The sequence below is a fragment of the Podarcis cretensis genome (assembly GCF_951804945.1).
Source record: "Podarcis cretensis genome assembly, chromosome: 1".
Taxonomy (NCBI): Eukaryota; Metazoa; Chordata; class Lepidosauria; order Squamata; family Lacertidae; genus Podarcis; species Podarcis cretensis.
In genome coordinates, this window is record NC_137170.1 from 31237663 (window position 1) to 31257832 (window position 20170).

A 20170-nucleotide genomic window follows, 5' to 3' on the forward strand; every position below is an offset into this window, starting at 1 on the left:
TATAGTATCCCTGTCATGCTGATTAGCCCAGAAGTACAATTTTTTATTGGCAGTTGGGTAGAATGGGCAAAGTGCCCACAGAAAGCAGAGCTTAGCATACTTTTCATGATAAACCCCTTGCAGCACCATTGAACTATGAACATAGGAAGAACCTACTGGATCAGGCCAATGGCCCATCTACTCCATCCTGCTCTCACAGTGGCCTGTGGGAAACCTGCAGACAGCTTTTGTGCATAAGAGTATGCTCCTCTCCTGCAATTTCTAGGATACTGCCTCTGTTGGCATAGCCATCATGGATAGCCTTATCCTCCCATGATTTTGTCCATTCCTCTCTTAAAGTCATCCATGTAGGTGGCCATCACTGCCTGCAAGGCCACATCCACAGCTTATATTTAAAGCACATAGCTTCCGCCACAGAATCCTGGAGTTTGTAAAGGGGGCTGGGAATTGTAGCTTCATAAGGCTTAAGCAAAAATTGCCAGGATTCTGCAGGGAAGCTATGTGCTTTAAATGTATGAGATGGGAGAGATTTATGCTGTTTTCGTTCCCTTACACGGTGCAAATGGTGGAGAAAAGAACTTTGGGAAGAAATACCAGAACTGAGAGGCAAGACCTAAGGAGGGTCTGTGTTATCTACTTAAGGTCCAACAATGGTGTTAGTTTTCCATACTGAGCACACACAATAGTCACGGAAGAAAGCAAACCATCTGCTTCAGTTATGCGCTGTTATGACAACAGCTCTGAAAACAAAACCTAGCTGCTAAAACCGGGTAAGTCATACTGATTGTGTTAAAGCAAACCCCCAAGGTGCCATGAACATCATCTTATTTCTGACACACCAGGCTCTGCTCAGCTTTCAGGGAGTCACAGTTGTCTGAAGCAGGTGGTCAGCACACCATGTCAAGTGGGAAGAGTGGTTTGGTGAGATGCAGGACATCTGCTACTGGCATCATGCTTCGTTTTAGGATTCCCCAAGGAGCCCAGCATATCTGACTTTCTGGCCTGCTAAAAGGGGAAGGAACAGCGGTCAATTAAGGCACTAAATCACAAGTTCATTTCATACATCTTAGAGCAGGAAAGGGTATTATTTAGTATTAATTAATTACCTATACCGTCCTTCATCCGAGGACCACAGGGTAGTTTATAATATAAAAACTCAAAATTACCTTTGTAACAAAAAAACAATACCCCCTCTATAGTTTAAAAGGCTATCGATTAGAATTATACAAAGGCCTGGGGAATTTTAACTTTTTTTGCTTGGTGCCTCAAGATATGTAATAAGGGCCTGCCTGGGAAGAACATTCCACAAGCAGAAGACAAGTGTAGACACATAGGTTTCGGTCAGAAGAGATATGCAGTGATTTGTTTACTGGCCATCCTTCAAAGGCAATTGATTTTGATGCAGTGATGCCAGGAGCCCAAAGGTTAGGCAAAGGTTCCCCAGTGTAGAAATCAGAAATAGCAAACAAGCTTTCCTTCCACTATGCATCATATTCTGCAATAGGCAGCTGGGTGGTGCTTGTTTGGGGGCACAGGCTCTGTTCATCAAGGGGAACAGCAGCTTCTCAGTTGTACAAACTGGTTCCAGACCTGCTCCAGGGTGCCTGCAACATGCAGAGGTTCTCCAACAGGTGCCTTGTGTTTCCTCCAGGTAGAGAGTTTGATCAGAACCGCTTTAAGTCAACCTGTTGTTCCCCTGAACTGGGGAGCAAGGTAACCCCACAATTAATTGGTAGTTATTGTAACACTGAGCTCATATATATTTATAATCACTTGCTTTGATATAGGCTAATTGGCTTGCTTTGATGCTACCCTTATCTGTGAGCTTGGGGCGGTGGGCTCTGAGCCCAGAAAGGGAAACTATCTGTAAGACTTGGGCATTTGCCACCTATGCCCTCATTTGGGCAGGTGGAGTGATGGGAAGTCCTGGCCAGAGTGACGTATGCTGCTCTGTGTAGAAAGAAGGCATGAATGTTTGCTTGGTTGTGGGGAAGACATCTCCTTGCTGCAATGTCCGTCCAATGTCTGTAAAGGCAGGGAGACCTAGCAGGCTCAACTGCTATAAGTCAATACCGTTCTTTTACCAAAGCACTAGAACTGGTCATTCTGACATTTTTGACATCCTGGTTCAAAACACTCGCACCCACGAGTCTGGTGACAACTGATGAGTTCTTTCCTAACCTTCTGTCACAGCCCCCTTTGCTGTAATTATAAAGCTCAGCAGACACAGCAAACAGCTTCTTCCTATCAAGATCACCAAAACTGTTTTCCCCTTGTGCCCTTTTTGTTGCAAATATACCCAGTTCTCACCTCTGCCACAGCTGAATTGCTGGTTGCAGCTTTCCTCAGAGTCTGTTCCAGCTTGCCAACTAAAGCATTCTCTCTGTTTACAGCCAGTCTTTTAAAAAATTTTAAGAAAACAAAAACAAAAACAGGCAGAGACTGCTACATGGCTTTGCAAAAGAACACTTTGTTCCAATTGTGTGTAATGTTTACTTTCTCATTAGTTGCAAGTTTCATAAACAATGCAACCCACCAAACTTAGATTGCTTCTTTATAAGGGTCTTCCTGCAGAGATATCACCATCAGTTCACCTCAAGGACCACATGATGGATGCCAACCTCCTTTACATCTAATCTTGAAACTTGGCTCAACTTCTCCAGCTCTGGAGGATGTCTAAACATTAAGGCTCATCTCTCAGCCACCAAAGGTTCATGGCCCCAGTAATGGATGTGATCCCTCCCCCCACCCCTTTCATTATGCATTTCTTTTGCAGATAAACTTGGCAGTTAACAAGCTAGGGAAGAGAAAAAACAAGGGATAGTTGGCGTTTGATGACAGGACCCACTATTCTAAAAAGGAATATGTTTCAGACATTTCAACACAGGCAGCTGCTAATGGATTAATACGGGCTTCGTTTTCAGTAGAATTTCACTATTTATTACCTAAAATTAGGCTCGATGTGAACTACAAAAAGAACATCCATCTTTAAATATAAATATGATCCAGTCATATTTAAAATCTTTTTCTTAATTGTAGAGACACAAAAGGAGACAGGCAACAAGCATGTTGGATGGTTCCTTAAACAATGCTCCAAAAGTGTTTGTTTGTTTTTTTAAATCTGTGAACATTTTCTAACATGATATGTTTGCATTTGGCTCATAAGTGTCTGTACACATTCTGTATTGTAGTAAGACATGTTAAATATTCCACGTGTGAACTCTCACGCCCCCCCACCCCAATTATGTTAACATACTGTAGATCTCACCTTGTCTTTGGGCCCTACAGCCCCACGCCATATTGCCTCTTCCTCTGTCCACAACTCACAAATAAAATACCGATCACAGACAACACTCCCTGGCCCTATAGCTAGAGAAACCCACAGCACACCATCTTCTGAAATGTTTAATTACTTTGCAGCAGCTCACTAGTCAAGAGGAAGACCAGCTCAATCCTGCTACAGAAAGGCAGTTAAGTAAAAAGAGTTGTTGTTTTTCTTTAAGTAAAAATCTGGAAAATACTGTCTGTTAGGGGGGTGGAAGAGTAGTAAAAGGCAATCAGACTTCCTGGAAAAGATGATGGAAAATCCATAGCCAGAACAGATCCTATGGAACAAGAGAACTAGGAAACATGATACTGTGGAGCAAGTGCTTTGCACTCTTGAAGCAGGGATGGGGAATTTGCAACCATCCAGATGTTATTGGGCTGCAACTCCCATTATCCCTGGCCATTGACCATGCTGGCTAGGAATAGAGGGAGTCAGAAGACCATCTGGAGAGTATCAGGTTTCCCCTCACTGCTTTAAGCTGCGTCCCTTACATAATACATGAGCCCTTTTGTGAACTGTCCCCTGTCTCAGCTACTGATGAGTTCACACTGCTCTGAAAGCCAATTGAGCCCAAGGAGGCCATCAGCTAATCAACAGGGATGAGTGACGAGCGAGTATCATTTGTCGCAGCAGCATCTCAGATTCACTTGCTGCCGGGGAGGGACATCTCAGCCCTGTTTGCAGAGCAGGCTTCTTTTAAGGTTGTGGCCATACTAGTCCTCCCCACATTTCAGTTTATCATCCTTTATCATCCCAGGGCATGTCTTCTGCATACACACTATCTGCAATGACCATTCCAGATGCAGAGATCCCCCCCCCTTTAAGTGCTGAAATTGTTCCGACTGCACCCACAGCCACTAGCCCACCTATCCATCCATGTTTTTTGAGAAAGGGACATGGATGGAGCACTGAGACATGCTACCACATTTAATTAACAAGGTGGCTTAAGTTTTTTTAAAAGGATTTACAGGTGCACTGGAACAAATTTTCCGCTAAAAACATGGCAGACAGAAGGGCAACACAAGGCTTCAGTCGACAGACATAGAAAACCCCACACTTTTCATTATCTAAAATATGATTGGCAGAGGTGGTGGGCACACGGACGGACCAGAAAAGAGGGCACAAACAGTGACAGATCCACAGGACATGATGTGGCTGGTACCCCAGTTACATGTTAATATCTGCATAAAAGAAAAGGCATGGGTATACCTTAAGAATAATCAGTGTGTGATCTTTAAATGACAACAAATCAACACCTTGATAAAGAGAACGAGCAAGGGTTGTGTTGCTAAAAGAGAGGGAGCGCAAAACATCCTTTTTTCTTTAAAAGGGAGAAATACTCATGGAGTCAAGTCATATGGATCTGCTCTTTGCATCCACATCACACTCCCACCTTGAAAGGCTATGATGCTCTGCCAATGCACTCGAGACACCAGAATAGCACCAGAAAGCAAAGAGATGGAAAACTGGTCTCCAACCAATCTCTTGAATGCATCACAGTGGCCGAGGGCCACGATTAGGCCAGTTAAGATGCTACTATCCTTCATTTGGCTTCTGCATGCAAGAAATGTCTCCTGAGCTGCCTGCTATGAAGGCTCACTTCCTGGGACATCAAACCGGCCAGCTTCACCTTGCTGCAGGAACTGCAGGAGAGCATTGTTCTCATCATACAAGGCACTCCATCATTTGAAACAGAAGTACAAGATGGTGGTTTCAGGGCATATGCAAAGACGGTGCTTGCTTTCTCCTCACTCCAACTTGATAAAAATATTAAAATTCTCAGAAGGTACAAATTCAAAAATTCTTCTGCAGGAGTCAGCTTTTTGTTTCCAGACCCTACTTCTCCTTCTCTGAGGCCTCATACCAGCTTGATTCTTTCAGAAATAAGGGTGGAAAATATGCCCTTCTAAAGGGATTAAAAGAAGTTCAGTTCCCGTTGGGCTGGCGGACACAAGGGTCTCGCCATCAACTCAGCCAAAAAGACGACTTTTCTTACCAATACTGTACAACACTGCAACACTGTCTGGCAGAGTCCACTGCTTGTGCAGTTTGTTTAGCTGCTGGATTACAATATATATATATAAAGGGGGAGGAAATCACCCCTTTAAAAGTCAGAGAAGAGAACTCCCAGAATGCCCTGTACCCCACAGAATAGTGCTCTGGGGGGTCAGCATTGCAGGAAATACCTCGGAGGAAACCAGCACTTCATGTCCCCTGTGCACCCTTCCCCACACATTGCGCCCCTTGTGGGCAGACTCGGTCCAAACAAGTGTCCAGAAAACAATCCTTGAATGGCGAGAAGATTTCTTTATACTCTGATTTGGTAACCATTGAGATCCGGCATAGCTTTGGGCTCTGTAGGCTTCTTCTCTCCAGATGGTCTAAAGGGTAGGGGAGAGAAAGGGGGAAAGGGAGGAACACAAGTGAAATGGAATATTGTCATGCAGAACCTTTTCCAACTGTTAAAGAGAGGGTTGAATATGCACCTCTCAATGCCCCACCCAGCTACTACAGTGATGGGAGGGATTTTTAGCCGGCTGGACATGCTGAATGTTCAAGGAGTAAGTTCAGGCAGAGGTCCAAGTCTTGGCTTGGCCAGCCACATTTTCAGTCCCCAACTATCCATCTGCTTTACCTTTGGGGGACCCCAGGAGAGATGGTGGCAGCTTTGGGGAAGGCTGGAAGTAGTGCTAGCTTCTTGCTAAGCTTCCCCATGGTGATCTGGCCAAGCCAGAGGGGAGTGGGTGAGGTTGCAGATGGCATGGATTTATTTTCTGCTGTGCATATCAGGGAGAGAAGACCTCCTTGACTTAGAAGCAGGTGCAGATGTCTGCCCCAACCCTGTGGAACACTGAAGCTGCCATCCTAACACATGCTTGCTAGGGAAGAGGTGGGGATCCCTTGACCTGGCATATGTTGCTGGACTACAACTCCCATCAGCATCAGCAAGCATGGCCAATAGCCAGGGATGAGCAGAACTATAGTTCAGCAACATCTGGAGGACCAAAGATTCCCCACACCTCCACTGAACATAGTTGGGCTTATGCCTAAAAAAACATCTGCAGAATTGCTCTGTAGAACTGAGGGCTCCACTCAGGAGCTGCACTTAAAAGTTCAAAGATAGCAAAGAAATAAATGTAACAAAGTTGCTGGTGGGTGCTATGATCAACTTCACAACATCCAAAGAGATGGAAAGTGAGGTGTTGCTGAAGTAGCAATCAGAGGCTGTATGCACCCAAAAGATGCAAGTAAATTTTTGTGATATGTGCCTCAGCTCACAACCACCTATGAAGTTTCAAAAAGTGTGCACTGCAGATGTGTTTGCATGCTTAAACTACAATAAGTTGTTACAGCTATTGGATTTTAATTAATAGTATGTACAGTGGTACTTCGGGTTACATATGCTTCAGGTTACATATGCTTCAGGTTACAGACTCCGCTAACCCAGAAATAGTACCTTGGGTTAAGAACTTTGCTTCAGGATGAGAACAGAAATCGTCCTCCGGCGGTGCAGCGGCAGCAGGAGGCCCCATTAGCTAAAGTGGTGCTTCAGGTTAAGAACAGTTTCAGGTTAAGAACGGACCTCTGGAACGAATTAAGTACTTAACCTGAGGTACCACTGTATATGCTATTGCTGTTTCATATAAATCATTTTCTATATGCAATTGCTTTAACTGTTTTTATATAGGCAACTGTTTCAAATACATTTTTATTATATTGCAAATTGCTGTGGAGTGTCTCAGGGGAAGTGATTCATAAGTGAAATGAATAAGAATAAATGAGGAGAGAGATGGGGACAAAAATCCCACATCAGAACTGGTCATCTACATAGAATCAACATCCTTTGTGCTCACCGCCGTTCTGTCCGGCTGTTGCGACGATGTGGACTGGATTGGCTTCGCTGTGGGGATGACACATCCTTCTTCCTATCCTTGGTGGGCGATGGTGGCCCTGTTCCTTTGCTGATCTAGGAGGAGGAAAGTGACAATGAGCAGTAGAAGCCATTATGTTCTTCCCACAGCACCCATGTAAATTCACATCCGACAAGCGCAGTAAACATTACGAGCAAGGAGAAGGAGGTTGCGGCAGAGAATGCTAACACTAAGCATCTATGTATAGCTCCTTCTGAAATGTTCAAAGCACATAACCAATATGTTGCATTAATCAACCTTCTTCAACTTGCAAATCTCCAGATGTTTGGGACTACAACTCTCACCATCTAGGACCATTGGTCACGCTGGCGGGGGCTGATTGGAGATATAGGCCCAAACAGGAATGCACCAGGATGGGGAGAGCCAAGTTTTACATTCATACCTTGGTTTTCAAACAGCTTAGGTCTCAAATGAAGGGGAAATCTGGGTGCATCCTATGGGGCGAAGGCAGGCTTTCGCTGAAGCTTGGAGAGCGAGAGGGGTCGGTGCGCACCGACCCCTCTCGCTCTCCAGGCTTCAGGAAGACATCCGCAGCCTAGGCAGCCCTGTGGGAGTTCCCGGAGGGATGTCTAGACTGCGGATAGCAGCCTGCTTCCCGGAGCGTCGGGCGCTCTGCTTTCAGGGCGCCCGGCGCTTCGGGAACACATCCGCAGCCTAGGCAGCCCTGCGGCAGAGCTCCCCACACTGCGGATAGCAGCCTGCCGCCCGGCGCGCGGGGCACCCTGAAGCAGAGCGCCCCGCGCGCAGGAGTTCCCCGCAGGGCTCCCCACACTGCGGATAGCAGCCTGCCGCCCGGCGCATGGGGCACCCTGAAGCAGAGCGCCCCACGCGCAGGAGTTCCCCGCAGGGCTCCCCACACTGTGGATAGCAGCCTGCCGCCCGGCGGGCGGGACACCCTGAAACAGAGCGCCCCGCACACCGGACAGACATCCGCAGCGTGGCGAGCCCTGCAGGAGTTCCCCGCAGGGCTCCCCACGCTGTGGATAGCAGCCTGCCGCCCGGCGGGCGGGGCGCCCTGAAGCAGAGCGCCCCTCGCGCCAGGCAGACATTGGCCAGCCCCACAAGCTCGGGGGACAGCAGGGAGGCGCAGCGCCGCCATCCCGCTGTTTCTCGACCTGGTTTGGTTTCCCCGACCTGCTTTTGGGGGGGGAAATAAAGGAATTTTTTCCCCCTTTATTTCCCCCCCAAAACACTAGGTGCGTCCTATGGGACGGAGCGTCCTATGGGACGAAAAATACGGTACATCTACAGAATAAACAAGATACTGCAGCTATCAGTTTGTTAATAAAAACACAATATAAAAATGGAGTAAACAGACAGATCTGAGACCTGGATCAATGGAGAAGCAAACAATTCTCCTCTCCTTTCCATTCCTTAGCCTACTTCTGCCTAGCACTCAAGAGACTCTTAAAGACTTTGCCCTAAAGCATGGCATATAAAATTCATTAACAGGCATCCAAGTAAGAGGATTCAAGGACAGCAAACACGGCGTCCTCCACAAATCCCATCAGACCTTGTCAGCATGGCCAATGGTCAGGCATGATTGGAGCTAATTGTAGGAGGGGAGAGGAGGTTATTGGTTTGGTTTGGTTTGTTCTTTTTCTTATTATGCATTTTGCGTTTTTACCTTGTATTTTTATGCTGTGAACCACCCCTGAGATCTACGGATGAAGAGCAGTATACAAATTTAATGAATAATGATGATAATGGTCATGATACAGTTATAGATAGGTAGCCGTGTTGGAGGGTCTGGTGACTTCTGTTTCAGTGTATCTGAAGAAGTGTGCATGCACACGAAAGCTCATACCAAGAACTAACTTAGTTGGTCTTTAAGGTGCTACTGGAAGGAATTTTTTTATTTTGTTTTGACAATGGTCATGATAGTAATTGTCCAACAACCTCTGGAGGGAAACATGTTGGCTACCCCTGAACTAGACAAACTCAACCGAGGGCTTTTGGCTTTAAGGCTTGACCCCAGCAAACAGAACTCAGCGTTAATAAACTACTCGCAAGGTAACACCACCTCCCACCCTCTCACCTTCAGCCTCATGTCACGGGAATGCCTCTCGAGCTCCTTGCGGAAGTCCTCACGGCCCAGCTTCTCCACATCCAAGATGGAGTGCTTCCACTCAATCTGCTCCACACTATGTGGGTCATGGGACACACACTGGCCAAGCTTCACCTTTTTTAGGGTGTGCCAACAGCGCCGGTAGGCCTCCTCATAGTCAAAGATCAGTTCGCTCAGCGTGCGGAAGGTGGGTGCTTTGTACATGAGATCCTCACGCCGACTAATGCCCAGGGCACCGTAGCGGCCCCCAAAGTTCACTCCCAGCACAATATGGCGGAAGTAGTTCCCTGAGAAGTAGGTTTTGAAGCTGATGGGGAAACGCTCCAGGGTTGGCATGTTGTTGGTGAGGTAACTGTGAATGGTGAAGTATTCAGGAAACAGGTGGTACAACAGAAAGAAGAATATAGTAAGGGCCCTTCCCCACATCTCCAACAATATCTTAGCCACCTTGGTTGATTATGTCCTACTCTTAGTACTACGCAAATAGGTAGATCTAGATAGTAAACCCCATTGATCTCACCTGAAGACACAAGCTGAACAGACCTGTCTGCTTTGGAGGGACCTTCTCCTCTAAGTGATATCCACATGCAGTCATGTTCTTGGGCATAGTCCTGAAGCATCAGCGGACCAAAAAGGCTATTTGGTACAAAGCTCATTTGGTTCTTCTTGGTTGACACACAAGAGAACTCCCTGCCTGAGGAAACTCACCATGCCCTTCCTTGATGTTGGTCTTTTGTCACCTCCTGATTTTTTTTATTATTATTATGGTAAGAATTTGTTCCCCCAAATAGAATGCTTGGTAATACCAGATGTATTTTGCTAGCTGGTTTGACAGGACATGACATGGTGGGCTTCAAATGCTACAGTATTAAAGCCATCCTGTTGAAATTACTGTGCTTGAACTGATATGCACACACTCTCCTGAGAGAAAAGGATACATTCCCAGGATCACAGCTTCCAGACACTTGATTGGCAGAGCCTCTTTTGTCATTTCTTTGGCCAGATCCATCAGCCTATGGAACAAGACAACAGGAGGAGCAAGAGAATTAAGGGGGGGGGGGAGCTAGTGTCAAGCAGAACATAGGTAGAGAGAATGGTTTGGGAGAAGACAGAATGGTCTGGTCACACAAGAACAGAGGGAAAACCCTTTGCTTGGTTCAGACTCAGTTCCTCACCACATCCCTCTCCCTCACTAATGACACACAGTTTCCCTTCAATAATTCAGTGACAATTCATCTTCCAAGCCAGACTGCATCCTGCACATATATTTGGATTAATTTCTATTTTGATCAAACCCGTGGTGTTCCTCTTCTGTTATTCAATGTCCCAAGGTAGGAGGAACAAGTGCAAGGTGGAACGGAAGTCTGCAAAAAGCCACGCGTAATCAGGAATGTGCAGCTCCAGTGTTCGTTAAATGAGTTGAATGTCTTTATGTAAGCAAGACATCAATAATGACAGAGGTTCCGAGATACTATGCTGCATGGAGTTCAGGGATACTGAAGCAGGGAGTATATGGACTGTGTAAGGCTTATAAATCCAGAAAATAAAGACAGAACCTTGCTCTTTACAGACTATTATGCATACTTTCCAGGACCCTGATTAATGGGTCCTCAGCATCTGGAAGAGTACTGTGCTCTTGTACTGTAGTTTGGGCAAGAAGTCAAAACTCCCAGCAGCTGCATTCAACTTAAAGAGTTCAGTTTTTGTGCTGCACCTCCCCTGGGAGGCAAGTCATTGAGACTTCAGCCAACAAAGAGCTCAGCCTGGGCCTTTTGGCCAGCCTCAGTAGAGTCTTCAGAGAAGGTAAGATCCAACAGGGATGACTTCAGAGTGATAGTACTTACCCAGTCAAAGGCCTGCTTTTCTTGATTTCAAAGAACTGTGTCCCAGTGTGATTGTACCTGGGAACAAGGAATTAAGGGCTACACAGCTTGGAAGAGGTGACGGAAGGGGGGAAAGTTGCTACAATCACAAAACTCCTAGCTAGCAAAGCATTAACAGCACAAAAACAACAAAAAGAGAAATTGGGTGCTCTGGGACAAATTAGATGTAATGCTAAATGCATAATTAGAAACCATGCCAAGGCTGTTGCTTTTATGATTTAATAGCAAGTCCATAGCTCCCAATTTTCATCAGGGCTGCAGTTGTGCATGGAGAAGTTTAACCCTTCTCCCTCTGGCTACAATACTAATGAAATTCTATCCCCTCTCTGGCCATGCAGCCACAGAAAAGCTCCCACTGGTGCCAGTTGCAGTTATGGGCACCTACACAGTTGGCTTTTAGCATAGCCAAGAGCCTTCAGCAACATGTTAAATCCCTCTTCCTTACCAAAGCTAGGCAGAGGAGAGCAGCACATTATCTCCTGTCCCTGACCTTCCTCAAAGAATTAAATGCAGAGTTCCTCCTTTTGGATTGCACAATGGGCATCAAGTAAAATGCATTTCTCATACCAGAAGCCTGCAATGGATTAACTTCATCTTGCTTACACAGAGGATGCTGAGATGCCAAGGGAACAAACAAAAGGAAGCTAGTTTTAGATGGCAAAACCACAAACAGCAGTTTCCTTTGGGAGGGGACTGGGCTTCTTTCCCCAGTTGGTCTAAAGTGCCAAGCAGGCAGAAATTCTTTTTTGTGGTCAAAGCAGGGAACTTGCCCGGCTTCCCTTTTCATTCCTTGGCAATGTGGAAGAGGTTAAAAGGATACTGAAGCTCCCTGATATAACGCTGTACAGCTTCCAGGCGCTCAGGGATAAGAGTGGACGGCTGGAGCGTAGGCACACTTGGTATGGGAATCTGTGCATAAGAGGGGGAGGGTGGAGGCAAGGTATGAGATCACCAAACAGACATCAACTTACAGACACAGCCCACACCCAGACACAGCACCGAAGGCACATTGAATCATTGTTCTACAGAACCACACGGAATAGCTCATTTTTATTACCGGTCACCTGAGGTTAGTAATGCAGAGCAAGAAAGCAAGAGAGAATTATTCCATTTTCAGATAAGCTAAAAGAGAAGTCTGATTATTTCAAGAAATTCTCAAAAAAGGAAAGAGCTGTGATATGCAGGATGAGCTGGGAGGATACCACAAAGTGATTTGGAAAGCAGTTGCAGCAGAAATAAAAAATGTGCATCACAGACTTAAGGAGTGTTATGCCAACGTTAACAAGTAGCAGCAGCAAGTAGATGCAGGTGAAATGGATAGATTATTCCTGTGAATGAGGAACACATTTCACATCTCTTAGGGAACAACAGCGCAGGAGTCCCAGCTAGCAGTATCACGCAGTCACTCTTGGCAGAAGGTGATTAAAATGAGGGGTAGGAATTAGAGAACCTACAGACACTCCTAGTGCTGTAGAGCTTGTTACTATTGAAGATGATGAGCTGTGGTCTGAAAGCTAAGCGTGCTAAACGCACCGAGACCAGCCCTTAGGCAGAGCCATTAAAGGTCTATGACTTCAGGTGGGTGCAACTTTTAGCAGTTATTAGTTTCTCCAGAAAGGGTGTGCACCGGAGAAAGAGAAAACGGAAAGCTGAAATGTATTTGCCAAGCAAATACATGCTAGATGGGCTTCCAGAAATGCAGTGCAGGCACTTGGGCATTTTTAAGGTGTAAGAGCTGTACAGGAGAGAACTGCCTGGGAGATTCCAGATTTTTTTCTTTTTTTAAATCAGCAACACGCTCCTTAAGCCAAGGAGCTAAGCTACAGATAGCAAGTGAATGGTGGAGGCACAAAAACCTAAAAACAAGCAAACTTCCACACACAACCTTCCAAATACTAGAAGAGTTGCTAGTTAACCTAATCCATACAGAAGTTGTGCCTTATCTAAATTGCAGCTGTGTTAAAAAACAGTACTCTTAGTTGCTTCCTCCTCTGCTGGAAGAAGCAGAAGTTGCTGTTGCTGCTTCTCCCCATCTGCTTTACCTCACGCATATGAAATATTCCCAGTGTAACTGAAACCACGTAAAAGTGCAGAAGAATCTCCTAATACCTATAACTAGTCCTTCACTTAAGCAATTAAATTGATGAGGAATCCAGTATACTCTGCACAAACCTGGGCCTGGAGCCCAGACTAGGTTAAGGTTTCCTCTTTATCCAGGATCCTAGTCTTCACTTAGTGAAAGGGAGGGAGGGCAGAATGAGAGACAGTAATCTGTCCCTTTTATCTCAGAGCTAACTGATAAGCTGTGTTAATGCTTTGTTGGGACACTGCTCTGATGCTTTCCACTCAAAATATGTCCAAGCAAAAGCTTTAATTGATCCAAGCAACTGCTAAAAGGAAACATAAATCTGTGGCTGCTAGCCCTTTCTGAAGAGCTTTGAAAAGCAGAGTTTCATGCTTATGGCTTCTCAGTGAAGTCAGCAGCACAGCCAAGAAGAGACACTGTGCTTGTCCACATCAGAGAAAAATGTGGATTTGCACCTGTCTTTTTCCCCTTTAATGTAGGGGTGTCCACATGATGTCCTCCCCTCCCCTCTTTAAATGCATGGCTGTTTGGTCTTAGACATTTTGGATTTTTTTCAAGGATTGAAAGCCTGTTCTTAAGTTTGATTCCTGAGCCGGTTAACATGTTTAGGAATTGTTTCACCACATTCAGGGGAATATCTGAAAGGAAGCAGAAAAGTTTGCATGTAATAAGATGGTCCCCACGTGGGCTGGCAGTGTGCAATCAGTGTAGGATACCAACAGAGATAACTGGGCACCTAATGCAACATTAAAGTGGTCAAGGTTTAGAGGGGCCCCAGCAAAAACCATGCTTTACTGGAGAGTCTACATTGTAGAAGATTTGCAAAGCATATATATTTCCTCAGAGGCAGGACAATGAACACCATTGTTGGTTTGCAACCGCTCCCACACAAAATACTCTCGTTGCATTTTGCAATACAGACAAAACCATAAATCTAAGTGTGAATTCCTGGCACTACTAGACTTGCCAGCCACCCATGTTTGACTCTGAGAACTTGGGACTGGATCTCATCCAGATATGAAGTCTACAGAAAAAAGTATTAAAGAGATGCTTTGGAACTGTGGAGATTTGGCAGGTCTAGTGTGTTCTAGCATTAAATCTCAAAGCATCTACAGAAAACATTTGGCAATAATATACAATGATAAAGTATTATGTACCTTTAATGTGGTCTTAGGTGGTACATAATATAGCCCAGTACTAACTCTGAGATGCACTTTTGTTCACTTCTTTCATAATAAACAAGTCCTTCTGGATCTTCTATAACCATATTTCCAAATCTCCCCTTATGGACCTCTCTGTACCTTAATATAATCAATGGAGGCCCCCTTTTAAAGTGTTCCTTCAAGCTCAAGCACAGAGTTACTCCATAGATGCAGCCATGACCCTACTTCATCCCAACTGAGGAACACCTCCATGGCACCTCCTTAATTGGCCTTTCTGCACACCACAACTTTTTGTTCTCCCACAACTATTTAACACTCTCCCATTTTAAAATAACATTTTAATATTAATTACATTGAACAATTTATACTTTTTTTTACCTTTTGCAGCTGGGCTGTTTTTAGCTTTCTGAGATCAAGACCACGTGATACAAGTGGCTGTGGCTGCTATTAGATTTTGCTCTCTGTGCTCATTATGGATGATATGGTGGCATTTGGATGGTCTTTTATCTATTTTGTTCTTCTTCTTCTTCTTCTTCTTTAAAAACTTGTCCAAAAACTTCCTACACATCACCCAGAGAATTGTGTATTGGATTTTTTATAATAAATAAATTATGGAAAGCTACCCAACCTTACTAAAGAGCATGAGGAAGGGAAAGACATCATTGGGTGCATTGCAATGCCAGATGGCTGAGTTGGGTGAGCCAAGGGAGACAGCAGTCTGGGGAGAGCAAGGACAGATGGAAAGCCAGCACTCTTGAATTGGGGAAGTAGAGTGGACTCCACTTAATACTGCTTGCACTTGCTATTAACAGCTGTTTTGTCTGAGGCAAACATGCTAACCATCTGCCATACATGGTAACTGCAGCCAAGGTTCCACTCATGCATGTAGTCCTCAGCATGGAAACTACTTGAAAATGCAGCCATGTGACAAACCTTCTGGTTTTGGCACCTTTAACTGCTTGCTACCATTGCAAACCCCTGGAAACTTTTCCCCGCTGTTGGTGCACAACAGGGATCCCGTCACATGCTACTGAGGAATCTCCCTAGATCAAGGGTGTGGAGAACGTAGCTGAGGATGTATGGGTAGCTCTCCAGGTGACTGGCAGTTAGGGATGTACAAAGGCATTGCTTCCCATTCTGTCCCATATCAGTTGCACGCAGCACTGTTTCCATTCCACTGCATTTTGCCTTCTGCCAAAAACTGCTACATAATTTACACAGTAAATTATTCAAGTTATGTTGTCATTGTGTTATTGCGCCTCATTCATTTCAGTGCAAAGGAAACACAATACATATTGTATGTGGACGAAAAGAAACCACAGCAGTGAATATTGATTGTATTCACTGGATTGATTTCTACTTTGCACATGGGGTGAATAAGTGAACTTTGGCCATTTCTGTTCCTGTTTCTATTTTAGTTGGAATTTGTCAGCATCCCAATTTCCAGTAGATCAGCAAGAGCTTCTGACTGCCAACTGTCTAACACTAGGAACACCCTGAAAGCTCTCCTACCTCCAATTTTGTTCTGGTGGTGGTGGGGGGCGGGAATGCTTGAGGTGGGGTTAATGTTTTTGTGAAAGAACTTGTGTGCCAGATTCTGGTACTGGCCACAAATTCCTGGGCTGAGCACGTGCTTAGAGGTATCTGGTCCACCCTGAACCCATTCTCTGCACCTCAGGATTTGGACTGCAGGATTCCATTAAAAACCCCAACCGCCCAAGCCCACTGGACTAAGGGCTGAGACTGTTAAGATTTGTGGCATTCACATTTTGTCTGCCTCCATTAAATGTTACACTACTTGATCTGATACAAGTCGGCACCTACAACTCTTTTGCAACTCTTTTTCCTGAATCTTCCCTATGCACTTAGTTTCTAGATTACTTCAGGCACCCTGACTAAGCTCAGACCACGATAAATGTTGACGGCTACTAGTCATTTTTGCCACAACATAATAAGATGGCTGCTCTGATCTGGAATTTGGTTTCTTACGTTGGTTCATTTCAGAGACACCTTCAGCACACAGCAAGTAAGAGCAATCCTTAGTCTGTGGGTGTGTACACAAATGCATCTTCTGGTCTGTGTACACACTTTGTTGCCTTCATACAGGTGGCATACTGCTCTCTTGGTGTTCTGAAAGCACCTTTTGGTTAGAACCGTTATAAGTAGTCGTATGTTTTACAATGCATTCTGAAGCATTTCTTGTGTGGAAGCTGAGAGCGCCTTCCCTGGGAACCTCCTGTTGGGGAAGGTTTTATGATGTTTTGGGGCTTAACTCGTGTAGCCACTCCTCCACACTTTCATGGAGATTCATCTGAGAAATACCCAACCCATTCGGTGTCCTGGACTACCTCAAAGATCATGCTTTAGCCCCACTCCCCCCAATATATATCAGTATACTGATTCTTCAATCTTTGGAGAGTCACATAGGTTTCACTAATATTTTATTCTTTAAAAGGAAGGGCAGAAATAGCCTCCAATAAGTGATTGTGCCCTTTAAAAACACAGGGGGAAACAGCAACCAATAACTCTTTCTCCTCTGTACTTGAACACAACTGGAAAGGAGCTGGCTTCCTCCACTGCATTTAAAAATAATAATAATCCCCAGAGTTTATCAAAATCCCAAAGCTTTGATCGGCTTAATGTTGCAATGGCTATAAACTTTTCCCACTAAAAGCCATATTATCTGATGTCTTATGGCGGCAGGTCAACAGATTTGAAGCTTTTCTATTTTGTGCATTGCCCTTTAACAAAATGTAGTATCTATATGTTGCCCTTTAAAAACCACAATGTCTTCAGTGGAATCAAATGGTGTAACAGGGAGCCTGAAGTGCCTTTTTTGCACTCCTCTTTCAATAAATGAAACTGTTGTAATGTTGCGTGCCTGGTGGCAGGACAAGGGAGACTTTGAGACCTTTTCATATCATACTGTAAGCATCAAGAGTAGTATACTAGCCTCATCCATCCAGTATAAAAATTATGGCAAAACTCTTCCTCAAAACGGTTCCTTTTCTAGCCCAAATTAGTTGCAGTATGCCTATTCTGTAGCCCTTTTTCAAGTCAGTTCTCAACACACAGTTATACAGTCTTGGATGATGATGTGCATGTTATTCAGTTACTTTACCCCAGCACAGGTACAAATGTGTTCAAAAGCCGGATAGTGCTATCAGAGGCTACTTGAGTTACCTCAATCACTCATGCACACAAAGGGCACTTCTGGAGCCAATCTGAGCACACTCCTCATCAAAACAGGGAGCATTCCCAAAGATTGTTCCAATAATTCTGCATTCTCTTGTGCTGCTATGGAAGATCCTGACTCCATTAACAATCAAGAAGTCGCTAATGTAGACGACACAAAAACATCAAAGACCTGTTGATACCATCTCAGGTATGCAAAGGCAGAACCCCAGCAGTTTGCATGCTCACTCTGCAGTTCACCTCCTTCCTCACTATGAACTAGAATCTTGACATTGCCGGGTTTCAATCCCAGATTCCCCCTCCCCCTCCATCTTCCCATTTCATTCATTCGCTGGCGTTTAACTCCGAGATTCAGTTCACACCTGCCTTCGTCCTGCACAAAACAGCTCCCTCTCACCTTGGGCAGGTCACTGGCTCCCCGGATCCTCAGGGCCACCCTTTCTCCCTCGGGGTGGATCTTGGCCACGTGCTTCCACATCCTCTCCCAGGTGGCCTCGTTGACGGGCAGCCCGCCTCGGTTGACGAAGAAAGGGACCCCTCCATCTCGGAGATCTTCCTCCGCATCTTCTTCCTGCTCCTCGTCTCTCTGCGCCACCCCTTCGCTGGCCTCGGACCTCCGATGCGCGGCCGCGCCGCTCCCGCCGCCGCCGCCGTCCACTCTGCCGCCCGACATGCCGGCGGCCGCATCCACCGGCTCGGCGTCCCGCTCGCTTAGGGCGCCGCCGCGCCGCCGGGCCTCTGGCGCTTGCTGGGGCCCGAGCTGGCCGCTGCTGGAGACATGGCAGTTAGCGAGCCGAGGCCCTTGAAGACAGACGAGACAAAGAGGGTGTGGCTCATTCACGCCCGGAGCCCGCAGCGCCCAGGGGAGCCCAGGGCCAAATTCGCCCGCCCGCCCGCCCAAAAGGAGGGCCGAGATGCCCCGAAGCGATTGCACGAAATCGCTCTCCCTTCACATGCAGGGGCGCAGCAATGATGCGGATTTAGGGGGGTTTTGGGGGGTGGGAGAAATGCATACTTAAAAAAAAATGTTCCTAATTCTTATTCGATCTGAAATGGCTCACTCACCTAGCAGGGCATCGCCAGCCGGTAGAGCAGCAAGTCCACGAAACCATCCCAAGGGAGCCAACGGAGAGACTCGCCGCCCGCCCGCCTGCCCGCCCGGCGGCTGAGAGAAGCTAAACAAAAGGCGGCGGCGGCGGGAGTCAGGCGCAGGCAAGCGGAGGAGCCGCTCTTCTGCTGGCTGCAGAAGGGGAGAGAGGGAGGGAGAGGGAGGCGGGGGTGGTTCTCCTCCTCCTCCTCCTCCTCCCGCTCTCGGGGTCCTTCTGAGGCGCAGCCCAAAGCCGGCCGGCTGCGAGGCAGGTGAGCTCAGCTCCTGTCACAATGCCAAGAGCGCGGCTGCGGGGCGAGGCGGGCGCGCGCGGGAGAGAAGCCGGGGAAGGGGCGCGCGCGCGCTCGCTCGCTTCCTCTCGGCCAGACCCGCTAGCCGTGTGTGCGGCTGAGCCGGAGGGACAAAGGCCCGCTCGCTCTCAGGCAGCGGCTCTCTTTGCCCGCTGGACAACAAGGAGGAAGAGGAGGAGGAGCCGGCGGGGCAGATGCTGCTGCTGCGGCTGCTGCTGCTGCGGCTGCTCCTCCTGCGCGCAAGGGCCGCGGTGTGCGGAACCTGCAGGCGGCGCCTCGGGCCCAGGCGCTCGCGCAAAAAATAGATAAGAACTAGCTCAAGCGCCCGAGGGCGACACCGGGGGGCGGCCGCCGCTGGGTCTCCCTCCCTCCATCCCACCCACCCCTGAAGCCAAACTCGCCCTGCGCATGCGTTTCTTCCTGGCGGCCGCGGCTAGTTAAAGGGCCAGTGACACCCCCCCGCCCCAAATCAGGCAGGCTGCCTGCTGCTGCAAGTATGGTTGTAGCCAGAGCGGCGGAGGAGAGAGGGAGGGGGGTCTCTCAGCCCAAAGCCCCCTTCTTGCCTTCCCTTTCTAAAGCTGTATGCAAGACGCGCGCTCTGCTGCGTATTCTTAGCCCCGGATTTTGGGAACGGATTGTTGTTACAGTGGCGCTCTGTACATGCTCAGAGGCAATTGTCTTCAGTTTTTACTTCACTTGCTCCAGGGCGGAGCTCTCTGGCTTTGAGGACAGGCTTCTGGATTGGGGCGGGCATTGTTTTTGTTCGTTATTGTTCTATATAGAATTGTATTTTTATATTGTAAACTGTCCTGTGATCTTCCAATGAATGAATGAATGAATTATTCTTTTCTGTATCTGCTTAAAACATTTTAGTTCAGGCATGCCTATCCAGACATGTAGAAATTTACATGTGTTTTATCTCCTTTTTAGGTAACGTTGGTTTTAACCATCGCTGAAATGTTATAGATACCAGTTTTTAATTGTTTTTATAATCAAAAATTGTAATGTTTTATATTTTTGTTCACTGCTTAGAGTGTTTTCTGACAATAAAGCGGTATATAAATTCTGTTAACTGAAATAAAAGATAAGAGCTACACTGTTGTACAAATGCACATTA

The 20170-nt window shown here is 46.4% G+C and overlaps 1 protein-coding gene across 3 annotated transcripts; it reads right to left on the reverse strand.

Annotated features, from left to right (window-relative positions):
• Positions 1 to 2917: 2917 nt before the first annotated feature.
• VASH1 (vasohibin 1) lies at positions 2918 to 19019 on the reverse strand. Of its 3 annotated transcripts, none has more exons than XM_079972678.1 (8): positions 18721 to 19019; positions 18053 to 18456; positions 12032 to 12120; positions 11173 to 11229; positions 10267 to 10341; positions 9299 to 9680; positions 7183 to 7295; positions 2918 to 5709 (listed from the first exon to the last, which is right to left on the reverse strand). In XM_079972678.1, exons 2-8 carry the CDS (start codon positions 18326 to 18328, stop codon positions 5637 to 5639), a joined length of 1065 nt encoding a protein of 354 aa, XP_079828804.1. In that variant the 5' UTR covers positions 18329 to 18456; positions 18721 to 19019; the 3' UTR covers positions 2918 to 5636. The 3 variants fall into 3 exon arrangements, with proteins under 3 accessions (XP_079828804.1, XP_079828803.1, XP_079828802.1); XM_079972677.1 differs by having other exon boundaries at positions 18053 to 18422; positions 18721 to 18872; XM_079972676.1 differs by having other exon boundaries at positions 18053 to 18425; positions 18721 to 18871.
• Between the last annotated feature and the right edge of the window lie 1151 nt (positions 19020 to 20170).

Bases quoted from the DNA above. Each gene is read 5' to 3' on its own strand.
- VASH1 (XM_079972676.1), bottom strand. From the start codon at position 18,767: ATGGTTTCGTGGACTTGCTGCTCTACCGGCTGGCGATGCCCTGCTAG. The intron at 10,342-11,172 runs GTAAGTACTATC...CTTGTTCCATAG, and splicing joins AAAAGCAGGCCTTTGACTGG to GCTGATGGATCTGGCCAAAG. The intron at 9,681-10,266 runs GTATCCTTTTCT...CACCATTCACAG, and splicing joins GAAGCTGTGATCCTGGGAAT to TTACCTCACCAACAACATGC.